Raw genomic sequence first — 22,362 nt, 5'->3', positions numbered from 1 at the left:
GGCAACTTGGTGAGACCTCATCTCTGCAATAAATCAAAAAATTAGCCAGGTGTGGTAGCGCATGCCTGTAGTTCCAGCTACTTGGAAGGCCAAGGCGAGAGAGGATTGCCAGAGCCCAGTAGGTCGAGGCTGTGGTGGCCGGGAGCGTGCCACTGCACTCCAGTCTGGGCGACAGAGTGAGACTCCAACTCAAAAAAAAAAAAAGATATATGACTGATATCACGAAGCCCCGAAGGAGGGCTGTACTTCATTAAGATTTGTTGACTGTCTCGTTAAAAGACTATATTGAAATTTCTCTCATCTAAAAAGTATACTGTGAGTGAATTCCACCTGCTTCTGAGCCCAAAGAAGTCTTTATTTTATCTGTGACACCATCTTTTTGATAAAACACTTTTTCCTTCCTCAACACTGCTCTCTCTACTTAACCCTCTTCCACTTTTGAGGTTACAGAAGGTAATGCTGGTTACTAGTCTGTCACATCTGTAATGATACAATACTTTCACTTCTCCAGTGGGCATTCTCTGACACATTGCATTCAATCTTTGTTTCTCCCACAGCATGAATGTTGATTCCCAACTATTTAGTATTAAGTATCTCGTCCCAGCTTACCCATGCATTCTACCCTTTCAGTCTTCTTCACCAGCTCTTTAATCACACAAGGCATATAACTACCACTGTTTAACTTCCTCTTCACATTTCATTTAGTGACTGATTATCCTACCACCTTTCAAGTGATCAGGCTTGAGTGGGATAGATGCTCATGTTCTGTGAAACTAAATTTTCAAGTCTCCTCTAATCGTTGGGAAATTTCAAGAGGCATTAGGTACAGAAATGCGATCTACACCCTATGCCTGTACAAAAGAATCCCTATGACAGCTTTGTCAAAGTAAACTTTTAAGAAAAGACAAAATCAGATAATCAGCAGGGCCAGGCTACTTTCTGGACACCAAGAACAGGAAGATTAATGCTCTAAATAGAGGAAAAAAACATGCATAAAGATACACTAAGTCACAATCATCTTTAAATGTTCTCATGGAGAATACATGTGTGTCAGCCTGCAGGTGATGCTACAAAAGAAAAAATAGGATTTCCAAACAATTTTACTTTTTACCAGTGAAAACAAAATTCAACTAATCACTGCTTTTACTCTGACATGCACGTGAACCAAAGCAGAAATTAAAAAATCACTGTAGGAATCGTGGTGTGACACATAAACCCTGAAAATGCACAACACTTTGAAATTTTTATCATGACAACTACAAATACCATACCTGATGTTCTGTACTACATTCTCCATTTCATTCACGTTTTACTTGCCATAATCCAACTCTTTGAGGTGTGTGCAGTACCTTTTTGGCCCACATAAAGGGTTGGGTTAATACATGGCTCCTTACAGACACCTGCCATCTGTACACCCACACAGGAGGGTTCCAAATGCACAAACTGTAATCATGGGCCAAAACATTTCTGTCAAGCACCCCTCTTTCCCTGGCTTTAACTATCACATCGAGCTAAATGAATCAGGAGAATGGTCACAGTTGAGGGCTCAAAAATTGACTTCCTTTTATATCTGTTTGAATTCTTAATAGATTTTGAATTCTAACCAAGGCTACTAAAACCTGACCAGAGGACCAATTAAAAAAAGGAGGAGTGTTTTGCAATGAGCTGACTTTAGGAGGAAAGGGACATGACCTTATTTTAGGAATACATCTTAATATAGGAGTTTGGCAGGCATTTCTGCAACAAGATGTGTAGGAGTAGCATTTACTCCCTCCGTGCGCAGTTCACAATAGGGTTCACACTCTTATGAGAATCTAATGTCACAGCTGTTCCAACAGGAGGCGGAGCTCCACTCACCCACTGCTCACCGCCAGCCGTGCAGCCCAGGGTTAGGGAACCTTGATCTAGATGATCATGGAGCGGGTAGTATGATCACAACCCTTAGGAAAATCAATTTTCCAACCTCGAATTTTATGCCCAACCAAGGCAGGTCAAGAGGAGAGTCTTGGACAGGTGTTTTTCAGTACAAAAGTTCCCTTTTTTGTACTATTTAAAACCTTTTAAAGTCATGTACATTTATTATTTGATTAAAATTCAATCAAAATTACATCCAGTTAAGAGTCCTATGCCACTCCTTCCATTACTCTGTTAAAGCTTACACTACCTTGCTTTTTCCCCAATCTTTTCAATAAATCTGATGAAGTTATAAAAGAAGGCACTATCAAGGGGAATCTAGGCTAATCAGAAGGTTTTACCCTCGGATTAAAAGCCATCTGGAAGAGGAAAAACAGCAAGACAAACGTCTCACTACAAGTGAAAGGTCAGCTAAACCCAGGAGGACTTCTTCAGCTTTGTAAAGGGATGTCCAAGTCAAAGGCCCCCAAAGATTAAATACAGTTCTAAAATCTGCTGTTTCACTGCAAATTAGAAACCATTTCTGTTACTGAACATTATTCTTATCATAGTAACAGTGTGAAAAAATGCTATAGCACAAATGTTTCCTGACATTCTACCTAGAGGTCTGAATTTACAGAAGCTTACTAATCAAGCGTAGTTTTATTTTCAAAAGCACTGCTTTGTTTATACACATGAATGTACTCAAAAAGATTACAGCCTAAGTAAAATTAATCTAATTGTAATTAGATTACAACCTAAGTAAAATTAATCCATTAAGAGTAGACAATCTACCCCTTGCCACTTCCCCTACTTTCAATTCATTCATTCATTTTTGTACATTATTAATTCACCTACTATCTATTAGCTATTAAATGTCTGCTATGAGAAAGACTTTACTGGGCTTTATGGAGGCTACAAGGACATGGTCTCTGCCATTAAGAAGTTTAGTGGAGTCAGAACACATTGGATAATCATGGAAATGTTTGCTCGTCTATAACTCTTTGCTTGTGCAAAGAGTTGGATAATCATGGAAATGTTTGTTAGTCTGTAACTCTGATGGGATACAGACTCAAAGATTTGGGGATCTGAGGCTTGTAAACAGATTCAGAATGGGGATATTCTCTTATGGTGTACACCCTTTGGAGCTTCCAGTGTCAACATTTTATAAGAAGAGTACTGGTGAGACGGAGACTATTAATGAGACTACGGTTACCCCCGAATGACTTAGGGGTATATCTCAGCAACTGCCAAGACCAAGAGAAAAGGAGAAACAGTTTTAATATAGAGAATTTGATCTTCACTGGCAAGCCATACAGCACATTAGAACCTCAAGATATTTTAAACACACTCAAAGGGCATTAAGAGTTAGCCTCTCAGGGAACTGTATGAATTATAGGTGTCAACTTCTCATTAATAGGTATAACGAATTCTTCTTTAAAATATTGACAGGCTAAAGTCATCTTGCTTCTGTTAACTGAACTAAAAATGCTTCTGATGAAAGAGTATCTTTGTCTGAAACAGTTTCATTGGCAGAATGACAACTAAGACTGACCAAAAAATTGTAATACCAAATATACTTGGTTGGCAAATAAATAGTTAAAATCAGTAGCAATAAAATGTACGGTTACCTTCAACACAAGCAATGACAAGAAGATAGCACACGAGCAATTTATAAGTAAAGGTTAGAGTGGAGATTGAAAGGTTGTAGTGATACATCTTAAATATACCTGAAGAGAATAATGGTCAGTGTTAATGATCATCATTGCTACTTCTTTTTTATGGCTGCCACTTCTCGAGTACTTTGTTCCCGGAACAATGCTAACTGCTTAACGGTCAGGGTGAACTAGTAGTTAGTTGAGCTAGGACTCTGGATCCACTGACAGGGTTCAAAAACCAGTTCTGCCACCAACTATGTGACCAAGCTATTAATTTCTTTGTGCCTCTGTTTCCTTATCTGTAAGATGAGGATAACAATGGTGCCTACCTCCCAGGACTATGTGAGAATACAATGAGTTAAGACCTGTGAAGTGCTGAGAACACTGCCAGGCACACAGTTGCTATGAAAATATTAGCTGTTTTCGGCAGACAGAGCCAAAATTCAAGCCCCAGGACAAAACTTCCACTTTAAATATTATGTATATTCCCTAAAGGGAACCCTAGTGATAAGAAGTTAATAACTATATAGTACTGTGTTTGTTGAAGGTAAACAAAACAAAACCAAATCACAAATGAATGAAAACTGAGTAGTAGCCATCAATGAAGAGAGTGAGGCTTGCTGGTGGGATCACATGTAGGAGGTGGACAAAGCACTACAGTAGGGTCAGGAGACTCAGGTTCTAACACTAGCTCAGCAACCAACTAGCTGTGCACCCTTGACTTGCTACTGAAAATGCAGAGTCTGAACTTCCTCATCTGTTAAACAAAGAGGCAGGTAGTTCTGAAGTATCTTCTAGGGCTGACATCCTATGGCATTACAACCAACAGAATATGCAATAGTTTAAAGGTGCATCTTTCAGGGAAAAAATATAGGTATTACTATTTATTTTCTGAACAGCCACATGAACTTCAGTAAGTACATAATCTAGAATCTATTTATAATTATAATTTTGGGCAAAGCAATTGCAGGAAAAGGAAATAAACAGCATAGAGAAGCAAGTCTACCATCAATACATAAATAGGTTGATAGAGAGGAAAATGGTGGCAGAGCCAATTGGAGTAAGCAAGTCCAGGGTGAGTGAGTGAGTGAGTGAGAGGTTGAATGAATAGGGACTTGAGAACGAGTGGCCAGGGTTCTCGGGGATAACCGCCGTGCTTGGTCCCTAGCACTTCCCAGGTCACAGAAACCGAGCTGCTGCTTCTTGAGTACTTACTATGTTAGCATCTCAGGGGACTGTATGGATTACAGGTGTCAACTTTTCATTAATAGGTGTAACAAATTCTTTTGTAAAAATATTGACAGGCTAAAGTCATCTTGCTTCTGTCAACTGAACTAAAAATGCTTCTGACAAAAGAGTGTCTTAGTCTGAAATAGTTTCATTGGCAGAATTACAACTAAGGCTGGATATACTTGACCAAAATCAATGAAGCCCTTCCTCAGAAGAAGCTGCCAGGAGAGACTGCCGGCTCCAGGCTCTGCCTCACCACTGCAGTGCCTGGCCAGACTCTGGCAGCAAGGGCTACAGAGGACGCACAGCAAGGGAGCCCAGAGGCAGAGCCCCGCCGGAGAAGATGAAAGAGGCACCCTGCCACCATCTTGAAAATGGGGCAGGAAACGAGTGATAGCCAATCTCTGTGACGGGTGGATTAACTAACTACTCAGGGGTTGATCATGACTCAGAGCACAAACTCTGGAGGGACAGGATGAGGGCTGAGCCTCAGGTGCCTTACCCACTACTCTGATTCAGTTGTGGGACAAAGGGTGTGGCCAGAAAAGGATGAGGAAGACCTCCAAAGAGATCAGTGGTGAGTCCAGGGCTGACCCAACCCCCTTCGCCCCAGTAATCCTCTAAATGTCAGAATCACACAGCTGGGGCACGACAGGGAGGGACAAATCCAGGCAGAGCCTGGACATCAGCCGCAATAGGAGGACTCTACTCCAGAATAAGCCTGTCTGGGGCAAACTCTACCAGTACCTGGGGAAGAGACAATCCTGCACCACCCCACCCACTCCCACAGCCCCCTCCCCCTTCCCTGGGATGGACACTAGGGAGAGTATGAATGAGGCCAAAGCTCTGCAGGAAACAGCAGAGGGGCAGCTGAGAGGAACAATCACAGAACCTGCCACAAGAGAGCAGGGGTTTTTGGTTTGCTTGTTAGCTTGTTAAGTTTTTAATATTTTTTCTTTGTACATGAATGTTTATGTGAGGGCTCAATCTGCATCCCCCCAACCTGCTTTAGTTTCCTTTTTAAGTTTTCTGTTTATATGTGTACATGAAGGATTGAATGTTCATCTTTCAGGTTTTTTTGTTAGTCTCTTTTTGCTTTTTTGTTGTTCTCTTTTTTTCAGTTCAGTGTGTGTGAATACATGTGTGTGGGTTCAATTTGAATTCCTTTTTCCCCCTCTTTTTCTTCTCCTTTCATGTTGGGTTGGGCGTGTGTGTGTGTGCGCGCACGCGCGTGTGTTTGGTTTTCCTCTTTTTGTTGAGGTCTTGCTTTTTGTTTGGTTTTGCTTTGCTATTATTCCAGTTTGTTTTGGTGTGTGTGTGTGTGTGTGTGTGTGTGTGTGGTGTTTAATTGTTTTTTGCTTTGGTTTCTGCTTTTGTTGTTCTGTGGTTTTTTTTTTTTGTCCATGTCATTTCATTCTACTTTTCTCTGTTCTCCTCATTGATATTACTGTATCTTGGACTCAGGGGTACACACACATACCCATTGCACTGTTGTGTAGAGTGGTGGCACAGAGTGGGTCTCAGGGAACCCATACCACAATCAGTGAACACTGTGATTTGCAAGTAGTTTCTGAATCCTAAATCCACATCCTCCACCTTATTCAACTCTCAAAACTACAAGAGACAGCAAAGCTTCCCACTCACAGCCCTGTTTTGAAATAGAACAAATTCAGAGCCCTGATCAGGGAAGAAGAGAGGGCTGAGCAAACATCAGAAGTGAAAGGCTCTCCCAATGCCACTGTATAATGGAGCTAAAGAGAAAAGAGAGAGATCTGTTGCAATGAGGTAAAATCAATGGGAGAACTCAGGTAATTCTCAGTGGTACAAGGAGAAAAAGCCTGAAAAATCAGACTTCAGAGCTCAAACAATGGAAGTCAACAATGACTGGCCCCAGGATTAGAGGATGGATGGAAAGAGTGAATAAGACCCAAGAATGACAAGCTACAATACTGAAAGAACTTGTAACAGAGATTTTGATTATAAAAAATTTTATCCAGGAATTAAATAACAAGATAACAATCATGGAAAGCAGGATTAATCAAGCAGAAGAAAGAATCTCAGAACTTGAAGATCAAAACATGTGATTAACCCAATATGTAAAAAACATAGAAAGAAAACTCAGAAAGAAGGAACAAAGACTCCAAAAGATGTGCAATTATACCAAGAGCACAAACCTATTACTGATTTGTATCCCAGAAGAAGAAAAGGAAATGGAGAATACCTTGGAGCAAGTATTCCAGGAGGTTATCCAAGAAAACTTTCCCCATCTCACTAGAGATGTAACCATCCATACACAAAGAGATACACAGAACCCCCACAAGACTTCAAATGGGAAGATCAACCTCTAGACACATAGTAATTCACATATACAAAGTAGGTACAAAAGAAAAAATTCTAAAGGCAGCAAGAGAGAAAGGTCAGACTACCTACCAGGGAAAACCAATCAGAATAGCAGCAGACCTATCAGCAGAAACACTATAAGCAAGAAGGGACTGGAGTTCAATATTCAAATTCCTCAAAGATAAAACAACTTCAGTCAAGGATTTCCTACCCAGTCAAGCTCAGATTCATCAGCGATGGACAATTAAAATCCTTTCCAGACATCCAATCCCTAAGAGATTATGCAGCTTCCAGACCAGCTCAACAGGAGATGCTTAAAAAGATATTAAGCACAGAAGAAAAAAAAAATGAACATGCACCTCCCAGGAGAACAGCAAAACATAGAATCAATAGATAATATACCGTGACTGCAAACTTGAAAACACACACATGGATCAACCCAAAAGCTAAGAAGAAAATATACAGATAAAGAAAAAACTTTATAAGAACCTCATGATGGGGATAAACAATCACATTTCAATAATTCGCCTGCATGTGGACTAAATGCAGCACTGAAAGAACACAGAATGGCTAACTGGATAAAAAACCATGACCCAATAATTTGCTGCATCCAGAAAACTCATCTCACCACAAAGGATGCACACCAACTCAAAGTTAGAGGATGGAAAACAAGTTTCCAGGCAAATGGATTACAAAAGAAGGCAGGAGTTGTGATCTTAATATCAGACAAAACAAACTCTAAGCTATCAAAAATTTTAAAAGATACAGAATAACACTACATAATGCTAAAAGGTTCAATTAACCAACAAGAAATATCCATCCTAAACATATATGCACCCAATACAGGAGCACCAGCATTTATAAAGCAACTATTAAGTAAACCAAAAAAAGATATTGACTCTAACACTGTTATATCTGGGAACTAAAATACCCCACTAACAACCCTAGATAGATCATTGAGGCAAAAAATCAACCTGACGCTTGACCAAATGGACTTAACAGATGCCTACAGAATACTCCACCCAACAACCACAGAATATACATTCTACTCATCACCACATGGAATATACTCCAAGATAGATCACATCCTTGGCCATAAATCAAGCATAAACAAATTTCAGAATTTTGAAATACTGCCATGTACCTTCTCAGACCACAGTGGAATAAAAATAAATATTAACACCAACAAAATTCACCCAAAACCCACAAAGACATGGACACTAAACAGCATGATGCTGAACAACTACTGGGTCAACACAGAAATCAAAACAGAAATTAAAAGATTCTTGGGCCGGGCTCAGTGGCTCAGCCTGTAATCCCATGCCTTGGGAGGCTGAGGTGAGTGGATTGCCTGAGCCTGCGGGTTTGAGACCCACCTGGGCAACTTGGTGAGACCTCATCTCTACAATCAATCAAAATTAGCCGGGTATGGTAGCACGCGCCTGTAGTTCCAGCTACTTGGAAGGCTGAGTCGGAAGGATCACTGGAGCCCAGCAGGTAGAGGCTGCAGTGGCTGGGAGCGGCCATTGCACTCTAGTCTGGGCAACAAAGTGAGACTTCAACTCAAAAAAAAAAAAAAAAAAAAAATTCTTGGAAACAAGTGAAAATGAAGAAACTTCCTACCAAAACCTCTGGGATGCAATGAAATCAGCTCTAAGAAGGGAATTTATATCTCTATGAACACACATCAAGAAAATGGAAAGATCACAAGCTAACAACCCAGAAAACTGACTATGTCATAAGCAAACTACCTACAAAAAAAAGCCCTAGACCAGACAGCTTTCCAGCAGAATTCTACAAAACATACAAGGAAGAGGTGATATGAATCCTATTGAAAGTATTCTAGGCAGTTGGGAAAGATGGAATTCTCTCCAAATCATTTTACGAAGCTAACATCACACTGATACCCAAACCAGGTAAAGATGCAATAAAAAAAAAAAGAGAAAAGCAGGACAATATCCCTAATGAACAAACATGCAAAAATTCCCAACAAGATTCTAGCAAATTGGATCCAACAACACATCTCAAAAATCATCCACTATGACCAAGTAGGCTTCATCCCCAGGATGCAGGGCTGGTTCAATATCCACAAAACCATAAATGTAATTAAATACATCAACAGATGTATAAACAAAAACCACATGATTATATCATTACACATGGAAAACACTTTTGGTAAAATCCAGCATCCCTTCTTGATAAAAAGTCTCAAACACCTAAGCACAGATAGAACATACCTCAAAATAGTAAGTGCCATCTATGATAAACCCACAACCAGTATACTGCTAAATGGACAGAAACTGGAAACATTTCCCCTGAAAATTGGAACAAGACAAGGCTGTCCACTCTCCTCCCTCTTGTTCAACATTGTGTTGGAAGTCCTAGCTCGGGAAATTAGACAAGAGAAGGAAATCAGAGGTATACAAATAGGAAAAGAGGAAGTTAAGTTATCCCTCTTCGCTGTCGATATGATATGATCCTATACCTCGAAAACTGTCAAAAAACAACTTTCACTGATAAAGGACTTTGGCAAAGTCTTGGGGTACAAAATAAAAGTGTAAAAGACAGATGTATTTTTATACACCAACAACAAGCAGGCAGAGAACCAAATAAAAAGCAAAATTTCAATCACAATAGCCACACAAAAAAATGAACTACCTTGGCCAGAAAAATGAAAGACCTTTACAATGAAAACTACAAAACACTGCTCAAAGAAATTCAAGAAGACATAAACAAATGGAAAAATATTCCATGCTCATGGATAGAAAGAATCAATATTGTCAAGATGTTCACCCTACCCAAGGCAAACTACGGATTTAAAGCAATACCCATTACATTAGCAACATCATTCTTCTCAGACCTGGAAATAACAATACAGAAATTCATATGGAAAAATAAATGACCATAAATAGCCAAAACAATCCTCAGCCAAAGAAACAAAGCAGGAGGTATCACACTTTCAGACTTCAAACTTTACTAAAAGCCTACAATAATCGAAACAGTCTGAACTGGTACAAGAATAGGCATATAGACCAGTGGAACAGGATAAAGATTCCAAAAGCAAAACCTCAGTTTCTCAACCACCTCATCTTCGACAAATCCTCCACCAACAACCATTGGGGAGAGGAGAACCTGTTCAGTAACTGGTACTGGAAAAACTGGCTGACCACATGCAGAAGATAGAAACATGACCCCTATCGATCACCATACATAAAAATTAACTCTAAAAGGATCAAAGACTTAAATGTAAACCTCAAATCATAAGAATCTTAGAAAATGCAGGAGACACCATTATGGAAATTGGAACTGGCAAAGCAATTCCTGATCAAAACCCTAGGTGCCCTTGCCGTAAGAGTTAAGATAGATAAGTGGGACCTCATCAAATGGTAAAGCTTCTGCAAAGACAAAGAAACCATCAAGAGAGCGGAGAGACAGCCCACAGAATGGGAAAAAATATTTGCCATCTATATATCTGACAAAGTCCTAACATCCAGGATCTACAAGGAACTCAAACATGCCACAAGGAAAAAACAAACAAACAAACAGCCCCATTAAAAACTGGGTAAAAGACATGAATAGACACTTCTCAAAAGAAGATACACAGGCAGCCAAAAGGCATGTGAAAAAGTGCTCAGCCTTACAATCATCAGATAAATGCAAATTAAAACCACACTGAGGTACCACCTAACCCCAGTAAGAATGGCCATCATTAATAAAACGGATGCTGGCAAGGATGTGGAAAAAAGGAACGCTTCTACACTGCTGGTGGGAATGCAAACTAGTGCTGCCTCTTTGGAAAACAGTGTGGCAATTTCTAAAAGAACTAGACATTGACTTTCCATGTGTCCCAGCAATCTCCCTACCGGGAATATACCCAGAGGAACTAAAATCATTCTATGAAAAAGATATCTGCATACGCATGTTTATTACAGCACTATTCACAATAGCAAAAACATGTAACCAACCATGCTGCCCACTGACACTGGACTGGATAAAAAAATGTGGAATATACATATAGTAGAATACTATGCAGCCATAAAGAAGGACAAACATATGGACTTTGCACAACTTGGATGGATTTAGTCTATAATACTCAGTGATCTAGCACAGAAACAAAGAACAAAGTACCATATGTTCTCACTCATAAGTAGATCCTGAAAATTTACCATAGTACTATAAGAAAGGGATTGGCAGTAGCAGGATACTGCTGGGGTGGGTGGGGGCGGGGACTACAACATCAATAAGGGCACTGATCTCAAACCAGGTAACGTGGTGACCAAATGAACACCCAAACTTTACCTGTAAATGACCACTTACATACCTACACCTGACTTGTACCCCACATCTGTAAAAAAATAAGTGTGTGTGTGTATTAATCTAAGAAAGGAAACTGAAATAATTTTGATAATAATGTAATAATTTTCCAAACATACTGAAGTTTTAAAATGTGAGAAGTTATATTTCTTACCTATGTGGTTAGTAAATACTTCATATGTTCAGTTTTATGATCAAGTTGAGAAATGATACAATTTACCTTTTTGCCCGTGACGACTGCTGAATTTGTCTCCAATCTCTGGACGCCTTGTCTGCCTCAGCAGCATTTTGATCAGAAAAGCATCTTCGGCATTTGAAGATATCATCACTTTTTCAATGTAAGAATCTGTTGCTCCTTTGTAGCTAAAAGTTAGAGATAGTCACTAAGAGTTTTCAAACTGCCCTTTGTCATATTTAATTTAATGCCTACCAAAGAATATTTTGATATACTCATCCTGGGCTCTGGAAAATAACTCTCACTTTTTAACATTAATTCAAATTTTACAATTCCCCTTTTATAGCCCTATCCATGTATTATGAGGCAGGCATAATATAATTTAATCCTTGCAACAATTCCATACTGTTATTCCCTTTTAAATGAGGAAAACTGATGGCTAGACAGATTAACTTGTCCCAGGGCACATGACTCATACAAACTAGAACTGGAATTTGAGTTGAAGCCCATCAGACTCAACTCCAAGTTCTCAACCACTTTTGTAATAGTACCTTTACCTACTCAGCTTTTCCATTATTACTTTTTCACACCCTTTCTTCTCTTATCTGTTTTTCACACAACAATATTACCAGGAGTCTACTATGTGTCAGAGACTTGTAGGCTGTGGACGCATAACGATAAGTGGATGCAGCTCCTGCACAAAGGGAGCTCACAGTCCAACAAAGGAAGAGAGCGGTAAGTGCAGTAATGATGCCAGTGCTCTGGAGAACAGGAAAGGTGCAAGGGAGGTGACAGCTGGTTCTGCCGGAGGTTGGGATGACTGGGGGCAGGAAGATGCAGACTGTCAAGCACGGCTACAGAGACAACCCTGGAGTTGAGGCCTGAGCAAGCAGAATGAATGTATGAGGCCAGAAGTAGGATGGTGTGTTTTGGAGAATAAGAGGTGTTTCCTAGAAATGTGAGGTGAGTGGATTGCCTGAGCCCGTGGGTTCGAGGCCCGCCTGGGCAACTTGGCAAGACCTCATCTCTACAATAAATCAAAAATCAGCCGGGCGTGGTAGCGCGTGTCTGTAATTCCGGCTACTTGGAAGGCTGAGGGGGAAGGATCGCCAGAGCCCAGCAAGTCGAGGCTGCGGTGGCTGGGAACGGCCACTGCACTCCTGTCTGGGTGACAGAGTGAGACTCCAACTCAAAAAAAAAAAGAAAAGAAAAATGTGGCCTAGAGGGGAAGGCAGAGGCATGTCAGGGTATGCCACAGGCAATACTGTCATTCAAAGTTTTGCTTAATTTAATCAAACTTTACTCTATCTGCCCAAGAGAGTAACATGACCAGGAGTAATTTAGAAAAATCATTCTAGTAGTAACATAGAGCTAGCTGGAGAAGGGTGGAGAGCTGCAAGGAAGGAGGTAGATGAACAGTTAATAGGGCAACCCCCTCGGGTCCCCTCCCGCTCTGGGAGCTTTTCTGTCCTCTGAATAAATCCTGCTTTCAAAAAAACCCCCAAAAAACAGTTAACAACGACTAAGAGTCCAGGCAGGAGCAGAGGGCCCAAACTCAGCCACTAGGACACAGAGGGGAAAAGAGAACTGCTGAGAAGACCACACCCACAATCTTGTATGTAGTGTATGTAGGAGAAAGGAGTTAGGTTTGTGCTGAGGGCTGGCTGGCTGGTGCCACTTATCAAGAGTGGGACCAAGAAGGAGTCTGCTTGAGGCCACTGTAAAGCTGTCCAAGTGCTGGTAGGGAGCTGACACCCAGCAGACGTCTACATGGGAGTTATCAGCAAAGAGAGTGACTGAAGTGCTGAGAATGGGGGAGCTCATTCAGACAAGGGGCAAGAGAGTCACCAACTAGGGTGAGGTTACCACTACAAGACCAGGCAGGAAGGGAGAGCTGAGAGTAAGTAATCAGACTGGTAGGAGAGCCAGGTGATAGTGGTGTCACAGTTGTGTCACAACATTAAGGGAAGAGAGGGCAGTATGGTCAAATGCTATAGAAAGGTCATGTGAAACCCATTCATTCACTTGACAACTATTTACTGATTACCTGCTGTGTGCCAGGCACTGTACCAGGCGGTGGAGGTACAAAGTGAACAAAAGAGACAAAGTCTCAGGCTGCAAGAAGACTCACACAGAAGAGTCCACAGAATTTGGCATATTTGACCAACTCTGGGTTTTGCATATTTGTTTACTGTCTGTCTTCCCTCACTGGGTGTGAACCCCACAGGAGAGGCAGTGCTGCCAGTTTTGCTCCTTCAACTATTCCATGTGCCTAGAATAGTTCCTGGCATATTGTTAGTGCTCCAAAAATATTTCTTGAATGAAATGAGCAACAGAACGTCTTTGGTGACTATTTCAGAGGCTTAGGGAGCAAGTGACAGGTAAATAAGTGAAAATGAAGATGACAGACCACTCTTCTGGAGCTTTGCAGTGAAAGGAAAACGAATAGAGTGGTAGCTAGGATGAAACATAAAGTCCAGAAAAAGTCTTTTATTTTCTTTTAAAGTATTTGAACAAACTTTCTAGCCTGTAGAGAAGGAATCAATAGAAAACAGTTTGAAAATATGGGAAGACAGAAGAGAAAATGACAGGGAAAGGTCTTGAAAAGAGTGGATAAAAATTGCTGGCTCACGCCTGTAATCCCAACACTTTGAGAGGCAGAGGTGGGAGGACTGCTTAAGCCCAGGAGTTCGAGACCAGCCTGGGCAACATGGTGAGACGTCATCCCCACAAAAATATTTAAAAGAATTAGCTGAGCATGGTGGTGCATGTCTGTACTCAGGAGGCTGATACAGAAGGATGGCCTGGGTTCAAGAGATAGAGGCTGCAGTAAGCCATGATCATGCCCCTGCACTTTGGCCTGGGCAACACAGTGAGACCCCAACTCAATTTTTAAAAAAAGGTGGATAAAATTAAGAACTCAAAAAAAGGAGAGATGAGCTTTAAATAGAAAAAGAGATATCTCCTTTAGGAAGAAAGTCAACCAGCATAATTACCTTTGTAATTTTAAAATAACTTTTCGTTCTGCAGGACACAGTGCAAGGGTCTAGACCCTTCCCAACAAGCAGAACTGCACCTTTTCTCCTTGGTGCTCCCACTCCAAAGACAAATTCATGGTGCCCACCTATCACATTCGGCTGCATTTAGCATGGTGGTGAAGAGAAGGGTTCTGAAGCTAGACTGCATGACTTTAAATCCTGGCTCTGCCCCTTGTAGCTGTATGATCTTGGTAAGTTACTTAACTTCTCCTTGCTTCAGTTTCCACATGTTTCTAATGAATTACTAAGAGAACATAGTTTATGGGATGGTGGTAGGATTAACTGAGCTAACACATGTAAAATGCCCACAACAGTAACCAGTAACAGTATAATTATCAACTAAGCTGTTATCATCATAGTAACTACTGTACTTTTTTATGTGTGGAGGTCTTTGCCAATATGTGACTCTTTTCAGGCAAGGCTTGTGGCTTATTTCAGTTCTATATCCCTGGCACAAGAGGCAGAGTGGCTGGCACACAGCAGGCCTCAACAACTGTGTGCTGAGTAGATTTATACAACTGCCTTCACAACTCAGGAATCTAGTTCTCATGTCACTTCCCACTCTTGCCTCCTGAACTCGGTCAACCTAGTTCACTTTTGCCAAGTTAGATATCTTATCTCTTCTAGTTTGATCTTCATATCACAATGTGATGACTACAAATGGCTCATTTCACTAAGTTTCATATTTTATTCTATTTTAGAGCATAGAAGAAGAAATTTAGAGATTAACAAGCCTAACTCTTTTTTAAAATTTTTATTTATTTATTTATTTATTTGGAGTCGAAGTCTCACTCTGTCGCCCAGGCTGGAGTGCAGTGGCATGCTCACAGCCACCGCAGCCTTGACCTGCTGGGCTCAGGTGATCCCTCCGCCTCAGCCTTCCAGATAGCTGGAACTACAGACACATGCCACCATGCCCAGCTAATTTTCTGATTTTTCTTGTAGAGATGAGATCTCGCCAAGTTGCCCGTGCTGATCTCAAACCCATGGGCTCAGGCAATCCTCTCACCACAGACTCCCAAAGTGTTGGAATTATAGCTGTGAGCCACCGTGCCCAGCCTAAGCCTCACTCTTTCATTGTACAAATGAAAAATCAGGCCAGGCTTGGTGGCTCAGCCTGTAATCCCAGCACTTTGGGAGGCCAAGGTGTATGGAATGCCGGAGCCCGCGGGTTTGAGACCAGCCCGGGCAACTTGGCAATACCTTGTCTCTACAATAAAACAAAAATTAGTTGAGCATAATAGCGCGCGCCTGTAGTTCTAGCTACTTGGCAGGCTGAGGCGGAAGGATCTCTGGAGCCCAGCAGGTCGACACTGGGGTGGCTGTAAGCATCCATCCAGCCTGGGCAATAGAGTGAGACTCCAACTCGAAAAGAAAAGAAAGAAAAGTCAGAATGAAGCCAACAGAATTTAAATACCTATGTAAGATATATAACACAACCTGTACTAGAACCGGGCTACATCCAAGTATATTGGTGATGTCATGCTGTGGCAAATGTGATTTACTTGTATAAAACACAAATCCAATCATGTCACTCTCTGCAGAACAAATTTCCAACTCTCCTAAAACCTAGCCCTAGTAAGTGGCGCTGATCCTCCAGAACCAAGGCGCTTTCATGCCATGTGCCCTTCGTCTTGCTGTTTCTTCCCCCGGAACCCCTGCCTGTTTGGTCCATACCTCAATATGACAGCCTATCTTTATCTTCTGTGCCATGTTGATTTCACGACACGTAATGGTGCCCCAAATTGCTATTTCTAGTTCTCCAATGCACCAAGACCTAACTTCTAACTTACCCCACTCCTGCTCTTTTTCTAACTTTTCTATGTGTTACATGGCACAACCAATACATACGTTATGGGCACATCTTTGTACTGTGGCTGCTGTGGCACATTACTTCCTTCCAAAGGAATCTGAGTCACTGTGGGCATGGACTTGTTTACAAGCACTTGCTTGTTTTCTACTTTCTCACCTAAGAAAAAAAGAGAGTGTTAGACACATCATTATCTGTATTGAATATAAAGATTACCGGGGGTCAGGTGCAGTGGCACACACCTGCAGTCCCAGCTACTCAGGAGGCTTGAAATGGGAGGATCCAGGAGTTTGAGGCCACCCTGGAAAACACTGAAAGATCCCACTCTCCACAATCTGCCGCCCCCCAAAAAGATTGCTGGATTATAAAACTACGTGGTTAGACTTGGACCATGAAATCCAAATATGGAAGGAAAAAAAAGAGTCCATATAGTAAGAACTAGGATTCAACAAAGCTCATATGTAATTCTGCAAGCCATTAAAAAAAATCAGATTAAGATCACAGTGTGTATAAAATTAAGAAAATTATTCAGGGTACTACAATAACAAGAGAAAAGTTATCTCAGTAAATCGCAATATTATATATATCTCAGGGTATTAGAACAAGTTTGGAGCACTTATTTTTATTTACAGTTATTTAAATTAGTAAGTTTATCACCAACTTAACTTGGGCAATGAAAAACCAAAATGTTTCTTCTTTGTTTTTGTCGCTATTCTCATTTTTGCTTTGTATCTCTTCATGGTAAGCTTAAAGACAAGTTACTTACAGTACTGCCACAGACTTATTCTCCAAGCCACACCGTCCAGTGTTAAGAGTGAGAGAATTCTCCAAGAAACAAAGGCAGAGAAAGAAGGGGAAGCCATGCACCATGTGCTTTGCGGGACCACAGCTTGATACAGTCCATGGACCAAGCATGACAAAGTCATGTGGATTCACTTTCTAGCAACTGGGCTCACTCCACCTTCACCACAGCTCCTGGTGCCTGGTCTACCCTTTATTTTAGTGCCCTTCAAATCCTTTGTCCATACTGCAGTCAGAATGATCACTTCAAAAATGCAGACTTGATCATATCACTGCTTATAGGATCATAATGAAAACAACAACATGGTTGCAAGGACTTGCTTAGTTTGGTCTTTCTCACTCTCTTCTTAACTCTTACCTAGGCGTCAAATTCCAGCTCACTTTCTTGGGAAGGCTATCTTGGTCTTCCTAAGTAGATCAAATCCTCTTGCTATAAAATGGTCTCATAGCTACCTTTGTGATTCCTTAATCTGGCTGTAATTTGACACTTTTGTGTGTGATCCTTTGATCCAGGTCAGTCTTTTGCACTGGCCTATAAAACCCATAAGGGTAAGGGCTATGGGTTGCCAACGAAATTCACTACAAGTTTGAAATTATAATGGAGTAACACCTTTTGGGAATAAGTTTCTAAAACAGTTCATAAGCTAAATGCATACATGAAGACATACTATTGTAGATGCAGAGACAAAATATTATTTTAAATATTTCCATAAAGTGGTTTTCTATGATTCAAAATTATAACTAGAAAAGTATAATCAGTATAGATTACTGTTATATAAAAACATAATGCATAGAAAAATAGACTGGAAAGAATTTCATTAAAAAGAATCACACTGGTTGATATTGGATAGTGGTATTATAGGTTGTTAAGTTTTTCTGACCTGTTTACCAAATATTCAGAAATATTGTTGAATAATTTTCATAATTTCAAACAGTATACATAAAAAAAAAATTAAGGCTTTACCTGGAGAACAAATACCATCTGCATCTAAAATTTCATGTCGCCAGATAGGTTTCCTTGTAGCAGCATCCAACATGGGTCCCATCACTTTATCAAAAGTCTGATTGGTGTATCGTTTCAATGTACATTTAGCATTTTTGTATACAAGACAACGCCCAAAGCCTAAAATGAAACCAAAATAGGTATCAGAGCTACAAGGAATACAAAACTACCAGGAAGCATAGATTTGTGCTATTCAATAATCCACCCCAAACTTCTCTACATTTGGATAATCTGAGACTGGTACCAAACAAAATAAAAATCTGACAATCTGAAGAAAGGGCTCAAGATTCCTTTTCTACCTATTGTCTGAACAAACACTGGACTCTCTACAACCATTTTTCGGCAAGTAATACACCTTGTTGTGTTGGAGGAACATGACAGAAATCTAAGATCAGCACTATGATTCTTCCAGAATACAGGGCCACAGAATACTAGAATTGGAAAGGGCCTTAGAAACCGCCTGGCTTAACCCCTCTCTTTTACAGGTACTGTGAGTAAGGTCTGAAGAAATTAAGTGGACAAGGTCATTCAGCAAGTTGGTAGCAGAGTTGAGAGCAAAGTTCAATGCCTCTGGACCCAGCATTCTTGATACACATCCTTTCAGTGCATGACTTCTGCTAACCTCCCTTGGAAAGTTTTCCTTTTCCTAATTTTGGCATTTAGAGGAAATTCCAAGCAAGCAAATAAAAAAATAAATTTTTCTCCAGAGAAGAGACAGAATGAAAAAAAGAAGTAACCAAATGATTTTAATGAGAAAAACAGTTCGCCTCTGCCTTAAAGATTATTTTACTTTAATAACATTTTTAGATTGCATTTATCTGGTAGATGAGGGAAAAGCCCTGACACTAACAATCTAAATATTAAGAAAAACAAACAAAATGGACAGAAGATAAACCTTTGGGTGGGGCAAAAAAACTCAACCAATGAATCCCTAAAAAAAAAAAATTCATCAGTTGAAGAGTTACCTAAAAAAGCTGCCATTCCTTCAACACTAAATACCCTTTCCCAAGAATGTGTGGCTGCATTTCTTTCTTTCTTCCCTTTGGTCAGGCAGACAGTTATTTTAAACTGGACTCTCTCTAATCTCCTCGGGATATACTGCCATGTCAGAGTTCACTTAAATGGGAAAATGTCTCAGGATTACATGCTAGCTATTACTGAGGAAATGTATGCCGTCAAATCTATAACTTATAATTCTCCACCAAAAGCAGAAATCCAACAACGTGAGTTTATAAAATTAGTCAGGTAAAAATGGATTTCTAAGTAAAATCTCAGTGCTCTTTGTAATATATAATTTTTTACATATGAAGGTCAATGAAGTAACAAATTTCTACAACTGGAGAATAGATGAAAATGTCTTTGCACAAGGTTTTAGTGATCATGGCTCTAGTAAATGGTGTATGGCCATAATAAACTCAGCTCAGAGTGACAGCTGGTTTGGAAACACTACATGATCTTGAAATTTCATACAACAGCCATTCACACAACATGCTGTAGTGCAATGTGAATCTGAACCACATGAAATTAAAAAGCGTTTTCTTCTAAGTGTAAATGGACATTTTATTTACAGGTGGTAGCTTAAAAGCTAGGAGACAGTAAACTCAAATCATTAAATTGGGCTGCAGAGTTTCTGACAGACATCACAAAGTCTTCAGATTTCCACATAAACGTTACCAGTTCATCAGAAAGGAAAACATCTAGTTTTAAAGCATGGCTGTTGTCATTTGGAGGAAAAAAGGAGGCATAAATTAAGTGCAGCCAACATTAATGCCAAAGACACATGTCTAGGAGTACTATTACGGCTGCCTAGCAACTACAAAGAGGGAAGGGGAAGGCATGGTGGGCATGCCAGAGAGGAAAAAGAGAAATAGAAATTATGAATAGAGAAGTCAGACCTCAGATCAGGTGATGGCTAACAAACCATGAAGTGGTGACGTGCAAAAGTAAATTGTCAAAAACGAAGAAAGAAAAGGGTAAAAACTATAAGCCAGTTTGTATATGTGTATTTTTGACTTTTGTCATTTGGCCAAGAGGTATAACAGATCATAGGGTTATAAAAATAAAAAATAACCTTTTACATCCAAACATTGCTACCACCCTCTCAAACAGGTTTATTGTTGAATATGTCACTAGATATATTAAAAAAGAAAAAACTTATTGCATACATTGTAATTCCTACTGGAATATATCAAATTCTTATATTTCTTCCTCCTTGAGAGCTGTCTCATATCACCAATGAAATAACAAAGAAAAAAACATTCCACAGTAGTACACTTAATAAATTATCTTAATATAATATTCAATTTTTTTTTTTTTTTTTTTAGAGTTAGAGTCTCACTCTGTCACCTGGGCTGGAGGACAATGGCATGGTTACGGACACCGCAGCCTCGACCTGCTGGGTTCAGGTGATCCTTCTGCCTCAGCCTTCCAAGTAGCTGGAACTACAGGCATGTATCACCATGTCTGGCTAATATTTTGATTTATTGTAGAGATGAGGTCTCACCAAGTTGCCCAGGCTGATCTCAAACTCATGGATTCAGGCAATTCTCTCACCTCAGCCTCCCAAAGTGCTGGGATTATAGGCTTGAGCCACCTCAGTCAGCAACATTCAATTTTTTTAAAAGCCCAGCACCAAAACACAATCATCTCGTGTTTACATATTATAAAACTTAAATCATTTGAAACTGACATTAACATTTTGATACCAAGTGATTTTTACTTAATCATCCCTAAATCTAATTCTGCAAAAAGCACCTTTGGTGTTAGAGCTTTGAAAATTCACTTATTCACTTACCTCTGTCTAAGGAGGCCTTGTTTAAAACAAGAGCATCTTCAATATCATAGCCACTATAACTCATCACAGCGACGGTTGCGTTCTGTCCAGCTGGCAGTTTCTCAAATTCTATCAGTTCGATGGTTTTTGTTTTAACCATGGGTTTTTGTGGATATGCTAGTAGATACATGAGAGTATCAATTCTGTTTCGCTGGTTGTATCCAATAGTACCTTCATCAATAATGGAGAAAACAAAAGACAACATTCTAGTATGTGAAATAATAAGGTAACAATGAATAATAGAAATAAATACACCAACTTTGCAAATTAAAATGAAGAAATCTTCAAGTCAAACATTTCCAAAGCAATATTCTCACAGTGGCTAGCAATTTTCAAAAGAAATTTTTTCTCAATATTTAAAATTTAAAATAATTTAAAAATTAGACTCCAAGTATACATATCTAGATAATTTTCACTTTTGGGATTTATAACTTTAAAAATTTAGTTTCCATTAGTTAATTTCACAAGGCAGCAGTTCTGTATTTGGTTCTACTACATGCGAGGAACATTTCTAGGTGTTGGGGAAAGGTAATACAAGAACAAAACCTAGTGTTCACAGGCAAGGAGCTTATATGTAGATGAACAGATACATTTCATAAAAAGAAATTAACAATTACAAAAATTCTAAATGAAAGAGAAGAGAAAGAACAGAATGCAGAGGAGCTCAAGAGCAGGGAAGAGTAGATTTATTCATTTGTTGTAACTGTTCATTTATTAAGCAGTCAATAAACATCTACTCTGCCAAAAACTGGAGATAAAATGGGAAAAGACATGTTTCTCTCCACTAAGGAAACCAGGATACAGTTCAGTCAGGGAAGGGTTTTTCCCTACTTAGCAATCAGTCTTTTCACCTGATTGGTCCTTGGAAGTGTCTTATTGGGTCACTGACAACTGGATGTAAAATCGGAATGTTAACCCTTCCTCTCTTCCCCTGAGAAACACATTTTGGTTCATGGGCCTGCCCAAATAAAAGTTTTTCAGTCTCCTGGGCTTGAGGACACAGAGTTGATCCTACACAGAGATCTTAATATTAGAAGACTCAGGCTTGCCCTGCTGTTGAGCCTGGGTGTGGGCTACCAAGCCTCATTAACTTCTCCTAGGTATCTCTTTACTTCCCCTACAAATGGCTGAGAAGTAAGAATAGATACCAATGACAGGAGAAAGAAAGTAGCTTTAAATTCCTTTCTTGCAAATACTTCAATAGTGACATATACATAACACACACACAAGCAACCTATGTGCCATTTCATGGAGTTATGTCCTAGGG

The 22,362-nt window shown here is 39.9% G+C and overlaps 1 protein-coding gene across 1 annotated transcript in view; it reads right to left on the bottom strand.

The window, feature by feature from the left end:
- Nucleotides 1-22,362, bottom strand: part of POLR3B (RNA polymerase III subunit B) — a 130,500-nt gene that overhangs the window by 21,890 nt on the left and 86,248 nt on the right. Inside the window, exons 20-23 of the mRNA XM_008052564.2 lie at nt 21,057-21,266; nt 18,224-18,382; nt 16,500-16,617; nt 11,656-11,798 (exon numbers count right to left, since the gene is read on the bottom strand). Coding sequence (XP_008050755.1) covers nt 11,656-11,798; nt 16,500-16,617; nt 18,224-18,382; nt 21,057-21,266 — 630 coding nt within the window. The remainder of the gene's footprint in view (nt 1-11,655; nt 11,799-16,499; nt 16,618-18,223; nt 18,383-21,056; nt 21,267-22,362) is intronic.

The sequence above is a fragment of the Carlito syrichta genome, unplaced genomic scaffold, assembly GCF_000164805.1.
Source record: "Carlito syrichta isolate Samal-C Ts95f unplaced genomic scaffold, Tarsius_syrichta-2.0.1 Scaffold281728, whole genome shotgun sequence".
NCBI classification, from domain to species: domain Eukaryota; kingdom Metazoa; phylum Chordata; class Mammalia; order Primates; family Tarsiidae; genus Carlito; species Carlito syrichta.
Note: the sequence above shows the minus strand (reverse complement) of the source record. Positions and strands in the feature narration are given on the sequence as shown.